The following is a 19,310-nucleotide window of genomic DNA, read 5'->3' as shown; positions in this document are numbered from 1 at the left end:
TCCATCATCTGGATCTCCGCCGCCTTGGGTGTCCCCTTCTTCAGATGCTCCCCCCAGCTGTGGTCAGCGCTTAGCAGGACTTGGAGCTTCCTGTGCTGAGCCCAAACCTTCCCCACACTGTGGCAGATGCTTTGACAGAATTTGGGGTACAAGATGCCTCTTAGGGATCAGCCGCAATGGAAAGGAGGGGAAGATGCAGGGTTGGGTGGAGGGAGAGTTGAGTTGCAATGCAGGTCCTACAGAGCCCCTAGCATCCAGCCACAGCCTCCCCATTAAATGGCTTTGAGCTCAAAGGAGCCAATGCATGCAAAGGGCCCCACCTGGTGCAAAGCATAGGCTGCCGTTTTCCCTGCCTCTCCCCTTGCTGGATGAGTTTTTTATTTTTATTTATTTATTTATTTATTTATTTATTTGTTTGTTTGTCTATCTATTTATCTATCTATTTATTTATAAAGATTTTATTTATTTATTTGAGAGAGAGAGAGAGAGAGAATGAGAGAGAGAAAGCAGGAGAGGGAAGAGGGGCAGAGGGAGAAGCAGACTCCCTGCCGAGCAGGGAGCCCGATGTGGGACTCGATCCTGGGACTCCAGGATCATGACCTGAGCCGAAGGCAGTCGCTTAACCAACTGAGCCACCCAGGCACCTGGATGAGTTTTTTAAAAGTGGAAAATAGTATCTATGTCAAAATTAAAAATTAGGGTATATCCACAGTTCTGCCACCCTAAAACAAAAGCTATTTTATATGTGTATTTTTTCCAGTTCTCGTACACACAAGCCGTTGACTGTCACTTCTGAAGGTCTTAGATACTTCAGGTCCAGGAGGTGGGGGTCTTGTTCTCTCTCTACTTCACATCTGCCTACCTGGCTTAGGGTCACACAGAGGGGAGTGACAGCCTGGCATGGGCTCAGGTAGCCTCACCCTGGCCCAGTTGCTCCTTTGCTCCCCCTGCCATTAGAGCATCCATGCTCAGTTTGCCATTTTGTTGCTATTTCTGTGAATGTCCCCCAGGTCATCTTGGTCACCCTCAGATGGCCTGTGGGGTGGGTGGACCCCAGCGGATCCAGCCATCCCTGGTCGTGGGGATGGAGGCTGCCTTGGCTTCCTTCCCGGAAAACCTTCCCGCAGCCATCACACTCTCTTTCTGCTGGCTCTTCTGTTAGCTGCGTTCCCAGGCTGGGTTCCTTGGCTTTCTGAGATGGAATGCTGGTCTTGATTCTGAGAGAGACCCCCGCTTACATGGCAGTTGGGTATGGGTGCCAGGTGTGCCTCAGGAGCTCCAGGCCGCCACACTGCCACACCCTAGGCCCTGGTGCAGCCCGGGGGGCTCCGCTGGCTCCTTTGCCTACTTGACTCAGAGACCTTCGCTGAGCAGCAGGTGTCACCTTAACTTGAAGGGCAGGTCGTTAACACCTCGCTGCACTGAGAGCCTGAGTTAAGGCTGACCCTGTCTGGGGCATGCCATTGTCCTGGGGGCTGGGCATGGTTCTGCCCTGGCCCGGGTGTCAGTGTGTCCCCAGATCTGGGGGACACAACCAGTGCTCTCAGTGACTCATGTGGCACCATTAGCTGACAAGCAGTGACTGCCTTCCAAACACAGCTGTTGGGTAACAGACACTTCCCGCTGTGTATATTTAACAGCAGCACATTTCTTCATAAAATCCGTCTGTGGGCTTGGCAGTGGTATTTTCCTGTTGCCATCTCATGGCTCAGTGGCCACCTGGCCGGAACATCCATCATCCCTGCCTTCAGAGGGGCCCCAGGGGCTGTGCATGTTGCTCCAGATCCTTCAGGTCTTTAAAGTTTCCCCAGCTAAAGCTCTGTTCTGTAAGCTTCCCCACGCCAGGCCTCTACAGAGAAACTACCCTCAGGGTGCAGGGAACCACTTCCTTAGCTATTGGTAGCAGGAATTCTGGGGGAGGGAGAGGGCATGTGGGCTCTGAATGTGGATTCACCTGGGTTCAGATCCCAGCTGGGGGGTGGGTGGAGGGGGGCAACACGACTCTTCTCTTGTGGTATTCGCACAGGATTATTGTGACAATGGGGTGAGGGGTTGGGGGCCTTCCCACTGAGCTTCTTGCCAGGACCCGAGAGCCCATTTCCTCAGTGTCTGCATCTCCCATGGCTCCTAGCCCCTCTACTAGGTCTTCTGAGGGCTGGATCAAGGGACCCTTGATGCCTGCTTAAGGCTGCGCTTCTGCCCAAGGTTGGCTTTGCTGCACACAGGCTGACCCCAGTGGGCCTCCCAAGGCAGGCCTCCTGCTAGCCTACACCGAGGGCCAGGGGCACCTGAGGAAGCAGGGCTCCCTAATGCTCTCCACACCTTAGGGAATATCACACATGCTGTTGGCCATAAGGGCCCTAAGTGTAGCTATTACATCACTTACAATTTCCAAGATTACAGTCTCCACCAGGATTTTGAGCCCTAGACTTTCAGTCTGTGCTCAGAAAAAAACTGTTTCTTAGAGTCCACGTGAGTGACCCAGGAGAGAGGCCACATGGCATTGGGGCCTTTTATCGTGAGGCTTCTGAAATTCACTAATGAGATCCAGAAAGAAGGCTGAGGCATGGGCGCCCGTCCCAGGTCCCCCCGCCCACTGCCTGTGGCTCAGCTGGGGAACTTCAGCGCCTCCCGCTGCAAGGGGTCTAGGACAGAGTGAGTTATAAGATGGTTCCTGGAGCCAGATAGTCTTGAAAAAGAACAAACTTAGGGGACTCATATTTCCCAAATTCAAAATTTACTGCAGATCTACAGTAATCAAAACCATGGAATATTATTCAGCTTTAAAAGGAAGGAAATTCTGACATGTACTACAACGTGGATGAGCCTTGAGGACGTTTTGCTCAGTGAAATAAGCCAGGCACAAAAAAAAAAAAAAAAAACACTCTATGATTCCACTTACATGAGGGATCTAAAGCAGTCAAAATCAGAGACAAAGTGAAATGGTGCCTGCTAGGGGCTGGGGGAGAGAATGGGAGTTATTTAATCAGTATAGAATTTCAGTAAATTCGTTTCATAAAATGAAAAAGTTCTAGGGGTCTGTTGCACAACAGTGTGAATATACTTAACACTACTGAACTGTACGCTTAAAAATGGGTAAGATGGTAAATTTTTATGTGTTTTGTACCACAACTGAAAATAAACAAGTTTGGTTGGTATTAGCCTAGGGGTAGATGTATAGATAACAGAATAGAACTGGGAGCGCAGAAACAAAGGCATACATCTATGATCAACTGATTTTTGACCATAGATGTGGTTTGACCAGGCAGTGGTTTCTCAGATAGGACACCCAAAAGCACAGGTGATAAAAATAAATGAATAATAATAATAAACCAGACCCCATCAAAATTTAAAAGCTGGCCCGGGCCAGCTCCTTGGTGTTGTTTCGCATAGCACCCTGCCCAGCCGGGTGAGCGGGAAACCAAGGCTCGGAGGGGACAGCAGCTTGTCTCGAACCCCTTGGTGAGGATATGGCAGCGCCTGGACCTCCTGGGGCTCAGATGTTTCCTTTGCCTCTACTTTCCAGGTGAAGTGCTTCAAAAGACATTGAAATGAAGAGATGGTCCACACAAAGGGAGAAATACTTACAGATCACATGCAGGCACAGCTGTTTTACTGTGCTTCACTTGGTTACAACTTGCAGATACTATGTTTTTTCACAAATCAAAGCTTTGCTGCAACCCAGCGTTGGGCAAGTCTTTCAGCGCCAACAGCATTTGGTCACTTTGTGTCTCTGTGTCACATTTTGGTAATTCTCACAATATTTCAAACTTTTGCATTATTATAGTGATCTATGATCAGTGATTATGACTTGCTGAAAGCTCAGACTATGGTGAGCAGTTTTTAGCAATAAAGTATTTTTAAATTAAGATATATACATTGTTTTTTAGACAATGCTATTGCACACTTAATAGACTATAGTATAGCATAGCATAAACATAACTTTCATAAGCACTGGTAAACCAGAAGGTTCATTTGACTCATTTTATTTTGGTATTCACTCTTGTGGTGGTCTCGAACTGAATCCACACTACCTCTGAGGTATGCATATATGTGGTAAGGGACTTGTATTAAAAAACCTCTTACAACTCAATAATTAAAAGACAACCCAACGTAAAAGTAGGCAAAGGATCTGAATAGACATTTCTCCAAAGAAGATGTACAAATGGCCAATAAGCACAGGAGAAGATGCTTACCCACCATGAGCCATTGGGAAAATGGGAATCCAGATCACACTGAGATACCACTTCATACCTGCCAGTCTGGCTAGAATCAAACATTGCAGCCTCTCCTCCTAGGGGTCTGGGGGTGTATAGCAGTTCTGCGGGGGCAAGGGAGTTGGGCACCTGGCCTCTAGGCAGGGTTTGTCAACACTGGTGGTGCTTTCCAGAGCTAGTTTCCTCCGGGGAGCCTCTTGTTTAGGTTACTGCCTCTCCTAAACTTACTTTGTTTTGTACTCATTGCTGGGTCTCAACTTGGAGAATGTTCTTCCCATTCTTTGCTCTTGCTCATCCTCCCAGGTCACTTGACGTCATAAGAGAAAGGTCAAGAAAGCAGACTCCAGTGCGGCACTGACGCAGCCTGGCCTGGGCCAGCTCCTTGGGGTTTCGCACAGCACCCTGCCCAGCCCGGTGAGCGGGAAACCGAGGCTCGGAGGGGGCAGCAGCTTGTCTCGAACCCCTTGGTTGAGGACGTGGCGGGGCCTGGACCCCCTGGGGCTCAGATGTTTCCTTTGCCTCTCCTTTCCAGGTCGGGGAGACCGAGGCCTTCTAACTTGAGTCCTTCACCTGACCGGGTGGATGGATGCCCGCCTTCCTGCTACAGCCACACAGCCACTGACTGGCTACGTCAGGCTGAGCCAGGAAAGGGGAGGCTGGAGCTTTAGCAGAAGCAAGGCTGACCTGCCGGCTCTTGTGAGCGCAGTGGCCACAGTCATTGGGCTGCTGCTGGTCAGTGTGGCAGGAGGCCGGCCGTGAGCCAGGGGTGCATGGCACCCCAAGTAAGGAAGGAGAGGAGAGGAGAAGGGTCTGTTCTGTGGGAGAGGCCACCTTCCCGGGGCTCGGCGCACAGCTGGCTTCTGGGCCCTGGGCTGGGGCTCTGCTCATGTGGCCCCAGCACTGCCCAAGTCAAGGCTTGACCTTCATTGGCCCTACGCTTGACCAAAAGGTTTTCTTCCCACTCTCCAGGGTGGGCGTGAGCCTTGCTGGCTCTGCTGTGGGATGAAGCCCACCTTTTGCTGTGTGGCTTTTCCCCTCTGAGCTGGAGCAGCTCTCTGACACAGCATCCAAGTTGTCACCCAGAGGTGACACCCAGGTGAGGATTGCTCAGGAGCCTAAGGGCTGTGAGATGGGAAAGGGGCTATTCAGCCTGCCCTGATCATAGGCCTGGCCCTTCCCCAGACCCTGTGATTCGAGTGTGTCCCCCTCCCAGCACTTGTCCCCTTGCTGGTGTGCATGCTGGAACCTGAGCCACCCCTCCCAAGTGCCAGCTCCCAGAACCTCACTCAGGCTCGGCCAGCTAGACAGCCGGCTTCCAGTTTCAGTCCTCTGGACAGGTTTCTTAAGTTGTCAGGTGGGAATAACAGCACCTTTGTGGTAGGTTTAGGTTTTGTTGTGAGGAAAAGCTGAGTTAATAGCGCCTTCCCAGCTGGGAAACATGCATACCGATTGACACGCGAGCAGCCTGTCTTGCAAGCCCCATGTGCATGCTGCTCTGATGGGAGCAGAGGCTGCTCACTCTGAGCAGTGCTCTAGACCAGCTCAGGCCTCCGTCCCTGTCCCACTGCCCTCCTGGAGGCAGCTGTGTGGCGTCGTGGCTGAACCTTGTTGCAGTGCATCCCCCTCATGGTAGACGGCAAGGCCCTGTCGATGTGGCGTATGGCGGGATAGCGGCCTGGCCGCTCCAGCCCAATCAGACCCACTCTCTGGCCCAGAACCTGTATGGGATGAGCCCAGGCCCCAGTGTCTGATTAGGATTTGTTTGGTGAGAAGCTGCCTCCTGCCAGGAGAGTCCGGCAGTGCTGCTGCTGCCTGTGATCTCCATAGAAGCCACTGAACTTTGACTTCAGGGTCAGCTTATGCTCTGGTGTGAGCTTGGGCAAGGGGCTGGCCGGCTGGGCTGTGAGCCCCTGCCCCTCCCCCCATCCATTGTGGGCAGTTGCCCACCTGCCTGTGCCACCATTCATGTCCGGACCCTGCAGAGTCAGGTTAAATGAGAGCCCACGAGGAGAGCCATGCGCTGTTGGACTGGGTGGGTGTGAGGGAAATTGCGCCTTCGGGCTGTGACAGTCACCCTAGCGCACAGCCTGGGGGACCCTGTTGCACGAACACGGTGAGTGTCCCAGGAGCAGGTGGTAAGCTGCGCGTTCCGTGCCAGACGGCAGGAACAAGGCATGACAAGGCATGACAAGGGCGTGCCGGCCACAGAGCAGGGCGTTCCCCTCCATTCCTTCAGCCCCTGCTCTCTTTCTGCATACACAGGATGATGCTGGCCCCCAGGCTCCCCACGCACAAGCCCTGGGCTGCTGCCCAGCCCAGCCAGCCAGGTTCTTAGCAGGCTTTATTTGCAAAATGAAACTCGAGATTTTTCTCAACTTCAGAATCTCGATTATACATTTCAAAGTCTGTCTGCAACATGGCTTGAAGATTTTGCTGTGCCTTTGGGGGTCGGGGGGCAGACGGCCCCCATAAAGGCCCACTGCCTTCCTTGTTCTCGCTCAGGGAAGAGGAGAGAGATGGATCCCAGCAGTTTGAATGGGTTGAGTACTCTGCTGCCAGCACGCATTACAAATCGTATTCCAATTTGGAAGAAACTACCACCACCACATCATCCCATAGACCACGACATGGCCGAACCCCTGTACTTTAGTGTCGTCCTCCGCCCTCCCCCAGCCCCCCAGCGTGGTGCCGGTGCATCTCTGCAGGTTCATTCATTCAGCAGCTGTCTCCTGCATTGTCACGTGCGAGGCCTTGCCTGAGGGGCCGGGATACAGTGGTGTGCATAGCGAAGCCCCGCCCCTTGAGTGCGCACAGAGGGAATGGAGGGTAGAAACACCTAGCGGCGGTTAGTGATGCGTCTGGGAGAAAGATAAAGCTGGTAAGGGGGTGCAGTAGGGGAGTGTGGCTCTTTAGGCAGGGAGGTCTGGGAAGGCCTCTCTGAGCAAAGACCTGAAGCAGGTGAGAGAACTAGGCAAGGCGGTATCAGGAGAGGCTTCTGGGTGGATAGCACAGGCCACATGTGTGTCTTGAGATAGGAATGGGCCTGGCAGGACTAGAATCAGCCAGAAGCCTGTGTGACTGGCTGGGCAGGGAGGAGAGGGGGGAAAAGGTGTGGTCAGAGCTCATGAGGGCCTGGGGAGTCAGGAAGGAGCTGTGGGGCATCATTCTAAGTGTGGTTAAAGCTACCGCAAGGTCGTGTGTGTGAAAGACTTGGGCTGCTGTGTTGAGAGTGAGGGCATTTGTCAGTCAGGCCTCAGATGGCTCTATCCAACCGCTAATCCAAAGAGCCTTAACGAAGGAGGGATTTACAGTGGCCTGGGTGGACATCAGGAATCCACAGGGTAGGGTTAGTGCAGGGCCCTGGGCACCTCTGCAGCAGGCTGCCTGTCAGAGCTTTCAGTCCTTGGTGGCCAACCCTCAGCACCAGAGGGAACTTGGGATAAATGCTCTGCTCTCATCCCTGCCCTGCCGTGCTCTCTCACTGGTACCTTCTGCTGGTCAAACCCACCCAGCAGCCAGGGGGTACACTTCAGTCCTGGCTTTTCAGGTCCATGTGGGGAGGGCAGAGGAGGAGCACTGGCACACTTTGCCAAGTTCAGGGGCAAGGCCAGGTCCTCAGAGAAGATGTGGGAAGGCCCGGCTTGGCAGGGGGGTGGGCTGCATGGGCAGGGATGTTCTCCCCAAGGCGCAGGTGTGGAACTTGGGGCATTTGTAGACAGTTGCTTCCCATCTGCTATTTCTGGCATTCTTCAACCGACCCTAAGAGTGGCCTGATGGTCACTGCCACCCCCATCCTCCAAGTGGGCAACTGAGGCCCCAGGAGGTTAGTCATAGGACTCGAAGACTACCGGGAACTCATTCGTTTATTCCTTCAATAAAACTTCAGTGTGTACCACTGCGTGCCCTTGTGAAGAACTGCCAGGCAAACCTAGGGCTTCTGAATTACTGTTTTGAAGAAAGAATAGAGAAGGGTGTCTTGAAAGATGGACTTCATGTTCTAGTCTGACCAGCACGTGAGCTCTTTCCCAGCAGCTTCCTTGGGTAAAGGAGCTCAGGGTGATGGCTCTGCCCCAGCACTCTTGCCTCCAGTCCTGGGCCCCCCACGCCCACCATGTACGGCCGGCACTCCTGCCTCGGCCTCTCAGACTGTCCCACAAGCTCAAACCCTGCCCATTCCTTTCACTCTTCCCAAATATCTCTCGCATCCCTTCTGTGGGCCCCATACTGGTCTAGCCCCTGAGGGGCAATCAGTGAAGAAGTCAGATGGTGTCCCTGCCCTCACGGGGCTGACACACAAGAGGGAGCAGACAACAAAGCCATCTGAGGGTCAGCAGAAGAGGCTGTTTAAGGTGGCCATGGGGCTATGGGGACAGTATTGGGGGGCAGGTGGGAGTGGGGTGAGATGGCGCCAGCAGAGAGACCTGCAGGGACCAAGGTGGGGGCAGAGGCAGGTATGGCTACAGGGCCCCGCATGATGGGAGAGGGGAGGGAAGGAGAGGAGCCTGCGTGTGTGCAGGTAAACTGAGATATGGAGCTGGCTCTCACTCTGAAGGAGCTGAGGCCTTCAAGCAGAGGAGTCAGGAGGGTCCTTCTGCCTTATGGCAGGATAGCGGTGTCTAGGCTACAGGCGGTGGGGGACTTCGAGGTGCCATGTGCTTCTAGGGATTCTTCTCCCCGCCTCTCATCAGGACTCCACTCTCCATCTGCCCCCTGTTTGGGCATTTAGTGTGTTCTGCCCTCTGTCAGAGGAGGGTCTGTGTACCAAGCTTCAGGGAGCCCATGGATCCCAGGAAGACTGGTGCTGTTATCTGGCAAGTGGCCCTGTGGTGTTTCTCCCATTCCCGGGGTGACGGTAAACTGAAGCTTCAGGCCAGTGGCATGGTGACAGGTTGCTCAAGGCCTGAGACAGGGCTGCCTTGGAGCTGCACATAGCATGACCCCAGGCAGGTTTGTAAAGTGACTTGCCCACCCTGGGGTGGGGGTGGGGGGGCAGGGTAAGAGCCCAAGCCTTAAGTCCTTCGGGTCTGGACCGGAATGCAAGTCTGGCTCTGCCACTTCCTGGCTTGGGGGACTCGGACCAACTCTTGGACCTCTCTGAGCCTCGGTTTCCTCGGTAAACTGGCGATACATGGGATGGGGAGTTATGTGCTGTGCTTGGCCCAGGTGGCATCGTGCCTCTCAGCTCCCCATAGCGTGAAGCTGCAGGGCAGACTCTGCAGTACAGGTGTGCCGCGGTGGTGGTGGGTAAGCTGCCCCTGCTCCTCCCCTCCCCTCCCCTCCCCTCCCCAGCCTAGCACTTGTCCGTTTTTCGGGCAGGTTTCCTTGTCCCTGTCAGCTCCCATCCGGGGCCTCAGACATAAATTAGCTAAGGTCTCCTGTGAGCCGTCTGGACGCTTTGTGCCTTAGCCATCGATCGGCTCTCTCTGGCGGACCTGGGAGACGGCTGAGGAGCCTTGCTCTCTCTGCTGGTGTTCAGGGGCCAAGTCTGCAGGAGGCTAGTTGACAATCCTGATCAGGTTTGGCAGGCCTGCATTTTCTGCACTCTTCTCAAGTGGCTGGTTTACAGGTCTCCACGAGTGCTGGGACCTCTCCCCCAGCCTCCTCCCTCCCTGGCCCTCCACCTTCTTGCCTGAGTGTTCAGGTGAGAAGGGCCGTCTTGGTGCAGGTGTCATGGGAGAAGCTGCAGAGTGATGGCAGAAACAGAAGCCCTGCAGGGATGTGTGTTCCTGTCCCACAGCCTTGGGGCCTGGAATGAGACACCTAGCTCAGGGATGCAGGGTCCCCCACTCTCTCCAGCTTGGCCCTGCCGCCATTCTCTCTCATGTGTCCCCAAGCCACATGGAAGTCTTGGTTGTATTTTATTTTCTTGATGTTCTTATGAAAATTATGGCCACCATGGAGATGCTTCTTCAGGTCTCATTTCCCCACCCTTCTCAAACTGCTGCTAATTGGATACTTCCTTTAAGTCCCAAAGGAGCCCTGGAAGGGACCTTTGTGTCATAGCTCTACGGGCGGACCATAGCTCAGGTGTCATCTCCCCTAGGAGCTTCACTCACCTACTTAGACTGGACCAGAGGTGGGTCTCCTTTGTGCCCTGTCTCCGTGGTTACGGTCAGGTGGGCTCACCTGTCGTATTTGAAGTTCAGGTATTGGTCTTCTGTCTCATGTTCCTTTCTGTGAGGGTCCCCTTCATGGCCGATTAGACTGGCAGCCTCTCACATCTCACTTGGGAGAGACTTTGAGCCAAGTGGCACTGAGACCAAGGGATCATGGCTGAGTACTGATAAAGGTTGTGAGCTTCTCTCCTGGACTCCCTGAGTGGCTGCCCTGCCTGCTAGAATGTCTCAGGCTTTATCTTCTATTTGGATCCCACGTCCCGGGGCCCTGAAGAGCCCTGATCAGCGTGAACTAATCTTGAGTTGGATCTCATTCCTTGTAATGAAGCACGCCTGACCCACCCTGTTTCCCTTCTCTGCGCTCCGTTTGTCCACCGCCAACCCTCCCTCCCCTGGCAGAAGTATCAGGCCAGGCTTGTAACCAGCCTCAGGAGGCTTCTTAATGGACTGGTCTGGGAGGCAGGGTCTCTGAGCCAGACTGCTGGGCACTGCTCTGGACACTGGAATGTGAACTGCAAGTTGATCCTCCTGGCTCTTTGGAGCTCATAAGCTGAAGGCTGGGACTGAGTAGTTCACTCTTCTTCCTATGTATAGGGCAGAGTGGCCCATGTGTTCCTGGTCAAGGGCCCGGGCTGAGGGCCAGGGACTGTTGCTGCCTAGGTAACCCCTCCCCGCTGCCTGTTTCTGCCTTCCCCATGTGGGGGCAGAGAGGAGGTGCCTTGGCCTTCAGGAAGCCTCGTCGTTCACCATGAATGGCTGTGGCATCAGTCCCTGAGGCCCTAGAAAGGCCTGAGAGTCCTGGAGAAGTAATGTCTCAGGAGACTGTAGCTATGGCTGCCCCTTCCTGACAGCCGCTGGAGCCTCAACGAGAGCAGCCCCCACACGGCCCTTGGTGTAATTCCTACTCTGGGCTCGCCTTGCTGTTTTGATTGGAGTCTCAGTCTGCTCCTGATCTCAGCATGTCAGATGTATCTGAGCAGGTGTCTGGGCTCAAGGAGGGCTCTGAGCAAAAAAGCCAGCCTCCTGAGTGCTGGCTTAGAGGGGTCAGCTGTGCAGAGGGCTGTGGACAGCATGTGCCCTCTCGTCCAGCTGGGATTGGCCCTGCTCTCCTATACGCTGGGCTGCCCATGGCCTCTCTAGCCTCCAGCCCCACATTGAACCTGCTTAGACCAGGCTGGGCTGCAGCCCCGCTGGGCAAGGGCAGCCCTGACTTTACAGGGCCTCAGCCTTCAGCCACTCTCAGAGCCAGGCCATGTCCCCATAGGAAATGGCCTTAGAGTCACTGCCAGGCTTAATCATCCAGGCTTCTCCCAGGAGATGATGTTCTCCCTCGGGCTTCCACGGAAGAGCTACCTTCGTCTGCTGGGAGTGTGTCATCCAGGAGATGCGTGCTTGAAATTTTACCTGTCTCCATCCCAGAGGGATCCTCAGTTCTGTGTCCCACCCCCTTACAGCTGCAGGGTCTGGCCTGGTGCTGGGTGCAGAGCAGCCCTCAGCCCCTATAGCAGCCCCTGGGGCGTGTCCCTCTGTGCAGAGGTAGGAGCAGAGGCTCAGGTGCAGGCCAGCAGGGGCCCCCAGCCAGCAAGCCAGGGAGCTGGGGTTTGCACTTTTGCCAGAAGTTGTGACTAGGGGGACTATTTCATAAGTTCAGCCTGACCAATAAGCGCAGTGGGAGCAGGTGAGACAGGCTTGCAGGCTGAGATGTGAGAAGGCGTTAAGCAATTGGGACGCGAGGTGATAAAGACCTGGCACCAGCGGTGAGAGAGGCAAGGAAGGGACCTGAATGGGGGTGGGGGAGGAGTACTGATTGGCTGGGGGTTGGGGGGGCGGAGATGGGTGCTGTGGAAAAGAAGAGGGTCTGATGTTGGGACGTCCAGGTTCCAGTCCCAGCTCTGCCCCCTGCTGGCTTCTCCCTTGTAAGACAGCACTGTCCCAGGTGCTAAGGTGAGATGGTCCTGGCGTGGGAGCCTCCATGGGAAAGACCTGAGAGGGGAAGGTGGCAGGCCAGGCAGCCAGTGGGGAAGGGCTGCCCTCTGAGTCAGTGAGAAGGCCCCAGAGAAGGCCAAGGCAGCCAAGCCCACACCCAGCCTCTCTCGCTGCCCCAGAGTCCCACAAGGGCTAGCAGGCTCTTGTTCCCACCTTCCTGGGCCCCTGGGCCTGGATTCCAGAGAGCACTGGCCTGAGCACTATGGGTGGAACCCCCGTGCCCTCCCAAGCACTTGGGCCCCTGGCATCCCACAGGGACCAGCTCTTCCAAGCCTAAGGTGGCTGTGTCGCCAGCTGCGAGGAGTACTGCTGACACCCTGACAAGTTAGGGCTGACCCTTTGGGCCAGCGGGGGTCCCCCTGACAGAAGGTGGGGCAGTGGGTCCATGTAGCAGCTTTTCAAGGCCGGTCTGGGCGAGGGGTCCCTGTCTGTGCCCTTCTGGGGCAATCTGAGGCCACAATCTCCTAAGTCAGCTATGCTAGGCAGGAAATCAGTTCCGGAAATGTACCCCACAGCCAGATGATCAAAGCCCAAAGCCAGAGCTCCCTGGAGCTGCGGGATCGGTGTCTGCAGGAGCCACTGCTCATCGCCGCTCTGCCAACGCAGCCAGGAAGGAGGGGACTGCCTCCCTTCCCCGTGGGCGCCGCGAGCTGCCCACACACTCACTTCCAACCTACTTCTTGTTTCCCCAGAACCTCCAGTGGGCCCGCGACGTGTTGCTAGGCAGCGGTATCCCGTGGCAACAGCTGCAGCACATGCCGGCACAGGGGCTCTTCTGCGAGAGGAACAAGACCAATTTCTTCAACGTGAGTACTTTGCCTTGTTGATTTCCGAGGCTGCTTGCTGCCCTGCTTTGCGCCGGAGGTGTGCGAATGGTCCCCCTGGGCGGGCGTTGCCAGGACCAGGGCTTTGAGGCATCCTCAGAGGGCGGGCAGGGTGGCGTAGTCGAGAGTGCGCCAGACTCGGGAGTGGGGCCGTGCCTGCCGAGCCACTTCTGGCAAGTCGCTGCCCCCTCTCGGCACTGATTTGCCTGTCTGTGGGGAGAGGCATGGATGGGCTCATTGTGTTCTCTGGAGCCCCAGGTAATCTGGGGCTGCAGCAGGAAGTGGTGAAGGGGTTTCCAGGCCCACGGTCTGCTTCTCCTAGAGCGGCTCCATGTGCTCTCATGTGGTCTTGGGTGCCTAGGAAATTCTGACCGAAGCCGGGTCTACTGCTTAAAAAACAAGTTTGGCTAGTGCTGGGCTTTCAGTGCCCTTCCAGCCTTGATATTCTGGATAGGGTAGAGACCCACTTCTTGGCCAGGACATGGCCTGTCGCCAAGGCCTGTCTGCTTTCCATCCCTGAGGCCCCCTAAAGCCCACATCTACCCTTCCTGGCCACCCCACCCAGGCCCATCCCTCCCTCATTTGCTCTGTCCTGCACAGAGACAGCTGGCCCCTCACTCTGCTCCACCAGCAAGTCCTCATCCACCCCTCCCAGCACAGCCAGCTCCTAGCTGGGTGGCTTTGTCAAGTTACCCAGACCCTCTGAGCTTTGGTGTCTTCTCTGTTTTCCCTGATGCCCCGTTACATGTCAGGAAACTGAGGGTGAGGTTGGCCTGGACAGGAGCTGAGGAGAGCAGGTCTTGGGTCTGGAGGGGTGTGTCAAAGGCTGGTTCTCGAGGCACATGGCAGTGGGGGCCTCCCCACTGAGAGCCAGGCAGGCACCGAGGGGTCTGGGTCCCATGGCTCTTCTCTCCTGGGCTCTGACCTTCTAGTGGCTAGGCAGGGGCCATGGAGCCTAGGAGCTCTGCCTCTGCCAGCAACCGCCCCCCGCCCTGGGTATTTTATAGACAAGCAGTAGATGTGACCTGTAACCAGTCTACACAGTACCAAGGGTTTGCAGATGCCCAGGCCGCAGTCACCATCCCTCAGCAGCCACTGTTCCTCATCCTGTGTGTGTCCTTCCAGAGGGTGTCTGCCTGTTTATAAGCCAGGGCACAAACATATACACAAAGGACAAAGTACACGTGCTTCTGAGCTCTATTGTTGTTGGGTTTTTTTCTTTTTCACTTAAAAATATATCTTAGTGTGTTTAAGAACTGGTTCTGTCTTTTTAATAGCTGCATAGTATTCCCAACATATGGATTTGCCACAGTTTACCTCCCCATACCCTACCTATTGATGGGCATGTAGATGGTTTCCAGTCTTGTTATTTCCGTGTTTTGTGTATACATCTTTGCTATGTGGAAATCCATTCATAGGATAAATTCCTAGAAACAATTCCCTGGTCAGAGGGTTTGTGGTGCTTTCAAGTTTTAGAAGATAGTACCCTCCAGAGATCCAGCCCACATTCCCAAACACAGATTCATTTTTTTCAGACCTCTTCTACACTCTGTGTTACTTAACTGTTACATATTTGCCCTTTATTCAGTAGGTGAGAAATGCTCTTGTGTCTCATTTATTATTAGTGGGATTGCCCGTGATACCACATTAGTAGTTCTAATTTCTTCTGTGCCATTTCTGCTCATGTTAATTTTCTTACTAGATTGTTGATCTTTTTCTTTTTGATTTATAGGAACTCTATATATTAATGAAATGGGCTCCTTGTCAGTGTTGTGCAAACCTTTTTTTTGTGCAGTTTCTAAATTGAAGTTAGAGCCAGGCAGCTAGCTAGTTTCCCTGAGCTCCTTTATCAGACGAGCTACGTTAGAACCTGCCTTGAAGAGTAATTGTAGGGATCAAGTTATATAATGGGCTAATGACCCTAATTCAGGATCTGGCACATGGTAGGTGCTCAAGAATACAGCTTCCCTCCCTCTCCCCTCTCCCATTGTTGGTGTTTGCCCTCGAAGACTATACAGTAACGTTGGAAGGAGAGAGCCAGCCTCCCTCTCTTCCTCCTAGGTGGAGTGCTTACCCTTCCTAATGACAGAGTTTAGGAGACCAGCACCTCAGATGCCTGTAAACCCAGGGCACGTCTGAGCTGGCAGCCGGGTGCTCCAGGCCCCTTCCCCATTGGGCTCACTCCCCGTAGCAGCTCTTGTGGGTTCCTGGGGCTTTCCAGAAAATGAGTTCTGCAGAAGAGCAGTCAGGCTGTGCCTGTGGGAGAGAAGGCGGCAGCGCCCCGGGTGAGCCTGGCACCTGGGCAACGCCTCCCCGTAGCCAGTAGCCCCTGCAGATACAGGCCACCCAGCCTGGACTGGATGATGTGGGTGGTTTTACCTCTGCTGTGTCAGCTGTTCATTTCTCCATGCTTCCCAGTGACCTGCTGCTTTTACCACCCCCAGACCCTCTCTGGCCCAAGTCCTGGCCATCTCTGCTCTCTCGGCTCTTCTCCTTGGAGGTGGGTTGGGGCTCCTCGTGCTTCTCCAGCCTGAAATGTTAACCTCTGGGGCAGAGGCCAAACACTTGCACCCCTATTTGTGAAGTGCCCAAGGGACAGGTGCTCCCAGCTGCTTGGTGACAGGATGGCCCTTGCTGAGCGCCCCACCCCCACCCCGTCCTTGCCACTGCTGCAGGAGGACCCTCAGGGTGGACACTTCCTCCAGCCCTGCCTCACACTGAGAGAGTGTTGACCCTGTGTGCTCTCAGTACAGGAATTTGTCTAGCAGGTGTGACCAAGTGTGAGGAAATGGTTTTCTGCCACGTTTACAAAGGAGCATTTAGAGCCCCCTCAGCTGACTCTGCTGGGACGGGGCCATGGCTCTGACAACTGGGGCTGTAGGTCAGGGGGAACAGGCTGGCTCTTCTCCCTTCCACTGTGCATTGGGGTTTACTGCTTCAGCCTGGGGTGGGGGCAAAGGCATGGGGCTGCTGGCCCTTGTGAGGAGGTACAGGGAGGGTGAGGGTGGGGGCTCTAGGCACCCTGACCTGCCATCCCTCAAAACCCCCACTGTCCTGGACCACCCATGGCACCCAAGAGGCTGTCTGGACAGCCCCCCTCGTCATCCTCAAGGGCCCCGGCTAGGGGATCCTCCTGTTATTGATAATTTCTGAAAATTGTGTGAGTCTCATAGGGCCACACATTGTCCCTGCAAACAGCCCTGACACACAGTGGGGCCCAGGCACCGCGGCCTTCTCAGAGGTGCTTCTGTGCATGGTCGGGCTGTTCTCTTATCTTAAGTGTGTGTACAGAATCAGACAAGTTTGTTGTGCGGCTGTACAAAATTGTGTGTGCACACACGTGCGTGCTTTTCAGCGACCTGGGGTTGTTTTTGTTGTTTTTTGTGGGTTCTGTTTTGGTTTTGGTGGTTTTTTTTTTTTTTTTTTTTTTTGCTGACATTAAGTCTGAGAGAAGTTTCCCTGTGAGGGCTCAGGCCGTCTCACTCAGCTGCCTCCCAGCGTTGTGCCGTGGGAGGGCCACGGTCTCCTTGAGTGGGCACATATGTGGGGCCCAGCTTTGTGCTCGCAGGGAGGCTGCAGCAGGCCTCCCTGTGCCTATCTCTGGGCCGTGTTCCTGTTGGAGGCCCTATAGCTGTCCCAGCCTGGCTCAGAGAGGTGCTCACTGTTTGTGGACTGATTCCATTCGTGCCTTTTCCCTTAACAGCTGGTCTCTAGGCACATCCTCCGGGTCCAGCCAGTGCTGGTTGCTGTGGTGGCCCTGCCCCAGGATGCTTGCAGGCTTGCAGTAGAGCCCCGCATGCAGGTCCCTCCGTGGAGGGCCTCTGGAGGATACCGTGGGACACGTGGGAGAGTTGGGGCAACTCTTGAGGAGTTTGGGTATGCTGGAGGCAGGGTTCCCACTGCAGGGCGGGTGCCGCTGGGCCAGGAAAGGGCCATTAATGAAGGCCACGGTTAGAGGCACCCTCGGGGGGGCGGGGGGGGGGGAGCTCTTCAAGGCTGGGCCATGCCTGAGGCAGTGCTGGCTGAGCCTTCATGGGGAGGGTGAAGAGCCAGAGGGATGCTGAGGGGCGGGTGAGTGTGACCTGGGGCTTTGATGGCAGCCCTCTTCACGGGAGCTCTTGCACATGGGGGTTAGCAGGCCTGCTGCACAGCTGGCTGGGGCGCCGCACAGCGTAGACGTGGCGTGTAGCAGGGCGCAGCAATGCGGTTGGATGAGCATGTGAGAGAGAGAGGAATGAACTTGGCATATCTCCAGTCCCACTGTTCCATAACTTGGCTGCGAGGGAACAGTTCCCAGCCCACCCCCTTCCTCCGCCGTGGAAAATCCCTGCTTGCGGGCTGTGTGCCGAGCAGGTTGGAGCTCCTGGGCCGTGGCTCGTGCTCCAGAGCAGGCCGGAGTCCCGGCTGAGGGCCCCATTACCTCAGCCCTCTCCCACCGGGCGGAACAGTCTGGTCTTTGCCAAAACAGAGCCAGGGTTGTTGGACGTTGTTGGTTGAGGTCCTGCAGCCCTCCCTGACCCAGCAGGGCCTGGCCTGGGCCCCGGTGCCTGTTTCTTCACAGCATCGGGCGGGACCGGCGGAGGCGTGTGGCTGTGTGATTCAGAGGTGGCTCCTCAGGCCAACTGTGCAGAACAGGGAGCAGGGAAGACAGGGAGGCCTGGGGCTGGGGCTGTGAGGTGGGGATTGGGCCTGGGGTCATATGAACCCTCCTGAGCCAATGCCCAGCCCTGAGTGGGCTGTGGGGTGGGGGGTTTCCCTCTCTGGGCAGAGGGGGCCAGGAAAGCAGGCTCCAAGCACACGGTGGAGGCTGAGGGCTTGTCTCTGGGTGCCCAGAAGCTTTTACAGCCTCCTGTACTGGTGTGCACACTTCTGGGCAGGTGGGCCCAGGCACAGGCTGGAGCTGGGCTGCTCTGTCCAGAGTGAACTTCTCTCCCTCTTAGAGTTGCTTCAGAAATGTTCCCATAGTAACCAAGCCAGAGATGGCTCTCCTTCCTTTCCCAAAATGTTTGCTTATTTTAGCAGGCAGGGTTTTTTCTTGTTTCAACCCAGTTTCCAGCCCCTGTGAAAGAAGCAAAGGGAGCTGAGGGCCCAACTAGCACGGCTTCCTGCGTCCGAGACTGCGTGGGGTGGGCAACAGCTGCGGCTCGAGTCGGGGGGAGTGGAGGGGAGGCGCTGCCTGGCTGGGACTTGGCTGCCCTGCCACGGCTCCCCCATAGCCACTCCTGCCCCCATGTGGGGGTCTGCCTGCGGCCTAGGCGAGCAGCCTGTGGCCAGTAGCACCCAGCGCACGTCCCCCAGGCTCTGGGCCCACTGAGTAGAGCACGGACTTTGGACTTAGGTAGGCTTGGCTCCTGGCCACTCCACCCCTTCCCAGGCCCCGCATTGGGCACGGGGCTGCCTGTTGGCAGGGTGGTCACAATAGGCGGATGGAAGCCCTCGCCCTGCATGGGCTTGGCACATCACACAACTCACCCTTGGGATCAGGAGTCAGCCTGCATGGGGCTTTGGGGCTCATCTGTGGATCCCAGTGGTGCCGCGGGAGGACAGTGCTGGTACCAGAAGGGGCGTGGCTAGAGCCAGTGGTGGGAGCCCCATCTCACAGGGCCGGGGCCCTCCAGACGCTCAGGCCCTGCCCTGGCTCAAGTGGGGCAGTCTGAAGTGCGGGGCTGTCTCTGCCCACCACGCAGGCCCCTTTCTGCACGGCCTGGCGTGGCCTTTGGTGCCTGTGGATGCAGGTCGTGCGTACTCCTTGTCAGTGCTGCATAGTGCTCTGCTGTCTGTCCTCCAGCTTATCTACCTGCCCTCTGCCCAGGGGAGCAGTAGCTTCCAGTTCTTCACTGGTACAAAAAACATGGCCTTCCCTGGTCTCCCTCCTCACCGTGCAGGTCTCCAGGACAAGGTCACGGGCCCTCCAAAACCAGTGCCTCCACACGTTGGAAGCCAGGTGGTTCTGCGGATCCTGTCCAGGTTCCCTCTCACCAGTCCCCACTCCGCCCTTCCTGGCACTCAGAACCACAGATGACTTTCATTTTGGCCTATCTATGGGGTGATTGGGAAGGCTGAGCCCCTTCCTATACCCGTGGCTAGTGCCTCCGTCGGCCCCGGCTCTGGCGTGCGCTGCTACCTGGCAGCCACCAGGTGGGCTCTGTGGTTCTATTTGTCCTGAG

The 19,310-nt window shown here is 55.7% G+C and overlaps 1 protein-coding gene across 7 annotated transcripts in view; it reads left to right on the top strand.

The window, feature by feature from the left end:
* CABIN1 (calcineurin binding protein 1) overlaps positions 1-19,310 on the top strand; it is a 152,254-nt gene that overhangs the window by 93,197 nt on the left and 39,747 nt on the right. For all 7 annotated transcript variants that reach the window (XM_027576452.2, XM_027576447.2, XM_027576451.2 and 4 more), the window contains one exon: positions 13,012-13,125. In XM_027576452.2, the coding sequence (XP_027432253.1) occupies positions 13,012-13,125 (114 nt within the window). The remainder of the gene's footprint in view (positions 1-13,011; positions 13,126-19,310) is intronic.

This window comes from Zalophus californianus, chromosome 14 (genome assembly GCF_009762305.2).
Source record: "Zalophus californianus isolate mZalCal1 chromosome 14, mZalCal1.pri.v2, whole genome shotgun sequence".
Taxonomy (NCBI): Eukaryota; Metazoa; Chordata; class Mammalia; order Carnivora; family Otariidae; genus Zalophus; species Zalophus californianus.
This window is presented reverse-complemented; position numbering and strand designations above follow the sequence as displayed.